General features: G+C 39.4%; 1 protein-coding gene across 1 annotated transcript in view; it reads right to left on the bottom strand.

Moving 5' to 3' along the window:
* Positions 1–1,713, bottom strand: part of LOC107567012 (G-protein coupled receptor 124-like) — a 53,558-nt gene extending 51,845 nt beyond the window's left edge. The window contains exon 1 of the mRNA XM_016252594.1: positions 1,640–1,713. Coding sequence (XP_016108080.1) covers positions 1,640–1,665 — 26 coding nt within the window. The 5' untranslated portion in view covers positions 1,666–1,713. The remainder of the gene's footprint in view (positions 1–1,639) is intronic.
* Between the last annotated feature and the right edge of the window lie 3,303 nt (positions 1,714–5,016).

The following is a 5,016-nucleotide window of genomic DNA, read 5'->3' as shown; positions in this document are numbered from 1 at the left end:
CAAACACACACTCAAACCCACACACACACACACACACTCAAACAAACACACACTCAAACCCACACACACACACACACACTCAAACCCACACACACACACACACACTCAAACCCACACACACACACACACACTCAAACCCACACACACACACACACACTCAAACCCACACACACTCAAACCCACACACACACACACAAACTCACACTCAAACCCACACACACACTCACTCAAGCTTATTTACCAAGTATGTTTACACAAACAAGGAATTTGACTTGGCGACAAAATATGGACATAGTGGAGACATACACAGGAATTACACAGTAGAGATGGAATATAACACTAATATAAGAAAAACAGAAAATTAAATCGCGCACTATATAAAGAAGTAAAGTGAATTACGAGATACAAACTCAGAATTGCGAGATATAAACTCAACTGTGAGATATGAACTCAGAATTATGAGATATAAATTCAGAGTTGAGAAATACAAAGTTTGAATTGTGAGAGAAATGTCACTTTTTTTTTACTTTTTTTATTCAGTGTTGGAAACAAGCTTCGATACAAAACAATATGACTTCCTGTAGAGCTGCATTGAAATGATGCATATTCTGAAAAGCGCTTTACAAATAAATTTAATTTGATTTGACTGTTTCTAATGAATCTGTAGGCAGTGAATTCTGTTTAAAATTCAATTAGCAAAGAACTAGTATTTTATTGTGAAGGCAGTGAGTGAATTTTTGACATCATTCACACACGCAGTACTACCTCGACGCTCCCTCCGGCGATCTGAAGTCCTTCTGCGCCACTCTATTATCACAAGATCGAAAGAATAAAAATACTCTGAATTACGGCGGTCCGCAGTCACCAATCACAGATCACAATCTCAACTATTACAAACATCCCGAGCGGACGGCGCAATGATTTCCAACCTCCACGGCCGAAACAGTGTTTTTCTATAATATCAGGTTTCTAGGAACAGCTAACCAAAATAACATATTTCATATCGACTAACATTGACCTTGGACACAAAGCAGATTTAGCTGTGGAGCGCAAGCGTGTGTTAGGAGAGTCCTGAAGGACGACGGGAGGCTGCACGCCACAGTTACACCAAAACCGGTCTGAAACCAACAGCAGCATGAGTGCAAAAACAATAAAGAGCCACACAGACCCACAGAGCTTCAGACAGACAGATGCTTTAAAGTAGCATATAAACATCACTTACAGTAGCAGCCTACTACGGTACACACCAAATCACCAGTGTATTTCAGCACAAACACAAACAAACCTCCCACAGCAGGTTTAGTGCTGCTCCACACAGATCGAGTCAGCATTTTCTATGAGCTCTGTCGAGTTACATACAACGATACAATCACTTAAGAACAAGTTTCTTATTTGTAATGAGACCAACAACTATATATATATAGAGAGAGAGAGAGAGAGAGAGAGAGAGAGAGAGAGATTTTATATTTTCACATTATCAATTACATATGTGATATATTACCTTTAATATATAAATTATTTAATATATAATAAAACATTATATAAAATATTGTGCATTTAGCTGATGCTTTTATCCAAAGTAACTTATGGTAAGAACACTTCATTTCCCAGAATGCATTCAAATGATTGAAATCCTTACCTATTGCTTTTTAGTAAATTGCTCATTCTGTCGATACAAAATCGAATTCAGCGTTCTGTTTGTTTGTAGCTCACTTTAGCATTTAAAAGAGTGGTACAGTCACAGTGAAGTCTCAGATCCGACCTGCAAATTACAATCAGTCCTAACGATGTGGGCGTGTTTGTAGCATTAGCTGATTTGCATAATTCCATTAGTGAACCAGGTGCTCGAACAACACAGATGCAGCAAAGCGTGCAAATAGAAGCCGCTGCTTCATTCTGAGCGAATCCCTCACTGTTTATTTCACAGATGAAGCGGGTCGCTGCTACACGATCATCAATATCCATCTAAACGAGTGTGAAAACAGACACGCTCTCAGCTCCACGGCCCTTCAGGGGCCCCGTTAACACACGTTCACCAGATCAGACAGAAGCTGTTTTATGATATTTAGGAAAGCTAGCGGAGAGACGCTTTAAATAACCCCAGCGTTCAGCGGCCGGTGAGAGAGAGGCAGAGGCGATGCACCGCTAATGTATCTTTGGCAGACGCACTGTTTTCCTTTCTTAACATTTTTAGACAGTCGACACTCCAGACGCACTCAGACACATTCTTGGGTTTTCTGCACAGCACAGACAGATTCATTAGTGTATCCGAGTACAATTCATTTACTGCTCCATCTGAGGCATGCCGAGCAAAACCTCTACGTGACTGACCGCAAACACTGAGATAAAACAATCAACAACAGCCTCTGCAAGATGATAAAAGTACAACGTGATGCATTTCGAAAGGGTTCAAAGGAGCAGTTCACTCACAGGTCGTTCCAAACTGTACAAACTGTGTTACACACATTCTTTTTTATCTAGAAAAACAATGTTGAAAGGTCTTGAAATTGTATTTTATTTTGCACAACGACCAGAAGGAAATGCTGCTAATTAAAATAGTAATTAAAAATGGGGTCAGTAAGATTTTTTATTTATTTGAATTCATTTTTTATTTATTTATTTTTTGGAAGAAATTAGTCATTTTATTCAGCAACGATGCATTAAATTGATCAAAGGTGATTCTTATTAAGTATTTCCGTCTGGTTTTCCAGTACAAATATCTAAACATTACTAAATCAACTTGTTTTCTGAAAAAAACTAACAAAAAATAAATTAAAGCAAACTTAACTTAAAGCAAAAACAAATATCTGCCAATAAATGGAGTCAGAAAAATTCACTAAATTCAAAGGGAAAACAAGTTTATTTTTCTGACCCCACTGACAGATATTTGTTTTAAGCAAAAACTCATTTCATTTTGATGCATTTCTCAGGAGACAAGACTTAATATCTTATGTCATTTTGCCTTATCCAATAAATGTATTTTGATTTAATAATGTTTAAACATTTGTATTGGAAAGCAAAAATATTAAATAAAACTTTTTTGCAGTGTATAATGTTACAAAAGATTTATATTTCAAATAAATGCTGTTCTTTTGAACTTTCTATTCATCTGTGAATCCCGAAGTTTCCACAAAAATATTGTGCAGCACGACTGTTTTCAACATTGATAATAATCAGAAATGTTTCTCGAGCAGCAGATCAGCATATTATACTGATTTCTGAAGATCATGTGACACTGAAGACTGGAGTAATGATGCTGAAAATACAGCTGCGCATCACAGAAATACAGTACAGTTTAACAGATATTAACAGAGAAAACAGCTGTTTGAAACTGTAATAATATTTTACTTAATCAGATTAATCAGATAAATGCGGATTTGGTGAGCAGACGAGACTTACGTAAAAAAAACATTAAAAAAAATTCTTACCAACCCTAAACTTTTGTATGTGCACTCAATTTTTATATTTCCTAAACATTTCGGAACAACATGAAGGTGAGTAAATGAAGAACTTTATATTGTATTACACTCAGATTTCATCAACAGAACTGTGTCATCATCTAACGAGAGGAAATCTGCACTGATTTCTGTGAAACCAGAGGAAGCATCACACACTGACATAACCGACCTCTTGCTTCTTAATATCAGAGCTTATGCAAAACTCACAATGTGTTTTCTCACTGTCTCAGGCTGAAGTACAGTATGAGACTCAGTTATTTCCATCTGTTACTCCACTGCCCTGCAGGTCTTCAGACTGTCAATTCACATTAATGATGACATTTTATGTGTTTTGACGGACGTCCTTCAGTGACTCTCTCTCCAAAAACTACACACTGAACATCAAGAGAGTGATGTGAAATATTGATGAAGAAGCAGCGCTGAGTTCAATGAGAGACCGGACTGAAAACTGCAGCGATGCACTGATGGAGTATTGCACTCCATCAGACATCAGTGCTGTTTGTCTTACTGTAATATATGTTAAAATGCCATTTATTTCTGTAATCAAAGCTGAATATTTAGTATCATTACTCCAGTTGAGCGTGTAGGACTTGATAGTACAATCCCTTAGAATAATCAGCACTTTGTTGACATCTTGAGTGGAGAGTAGGGGTAATCACTTAATTGGGGTCATCCGGTGGGCACCCTCCTTCCTCTGTGTTTCGTTGATAGGCCCATGACACCTCCAAAGGGCTCAACAACAACACCTGGCATCTCAGGTGCGCTCCCCTCTGCTTTTACCCCTCTAGGTCATTTTGCAGCCCATTTGGGATCCTTCCTTTTTAGCCACAGCCAGTTGCTGCTTCGCTCAGCAGCCTCTGACAGCGACCTAATGGCTTGTCATAAGGCCTGTCCTCTGACTCCCAACCCCTTCAGTAGCCTGGTTGCTAAAAAACCTCTGCACCCAACCTCTACGGGGAACAATCATGTTCGCCAGCCCAGTTGTACTGCTTCGGTTAATAGGTCTGAATCTTTCAGCCTTTTACGTTTATTTGCTTCACCAATTGCAGCCACCCATGGCACAGTTAGTTCCACGATGAACAAGGACTTTTGTGAGGTTGAACACAGTATTAGATCTGGCCTGAGGTTAGTTGTAATTATCTCAGGTGGAAAGCTGAGCTTCTGGTCCAGATCAACCTGCATTTTCCAGTCCCGGGCAGTGTCCAGGTTGTTTCCATTTTTGTAGTTAGCTTTACTGGAAGCTGTCCTGCTTTTACGAAGGCGGTGTCTTTTGAGAATGCTGGCATTGGAGGGAGGGAGGGCAATGGTGGTGATTCTCCTTCCCATCTAGGATAATCGCCAGGTGTCTCAGAACCTGATTGTGCCTCCAGGTGTAACGTCCTTGGGAATGACTGGTTTTGCAGCCAACGAGGATGTGCCTTAGCGTTGCTGGGGTTTGACAGAGAGGACATGATTGATCTTCTCCAATCCACTGGTTTAGGTTATTGGGTGTGGGGAGAACACCGTAGGTGGCTCTGATGATGAAGCTCAATCGGCTTCGTTCCATCTCCCAAAGATC

This window comes from Sinocyclocheilus grahami, unplaced genomic scaffold, assembly GCF_001515645.1.
Source record: "Sinocyclocheilus grahami isolate Dianchi unplaced genomic scaffold, SAMN03320097.WGS_v1.1 scaffold1121.1, whole genome shotgun sequence".
Classification (NCBI taxonomy): Eukaryota; Metazoa; Chordata; class Actinopteri; order Cypriniformes; family Cyprinidae; genus Sinocyclocheilus; species Sinocyclocheilus grahami.
The sequence above is the reverse complement of the archived record's forward strand: the minus strand, read 5'-3'. Positions and strand labels throughout refer to the sequence as shown.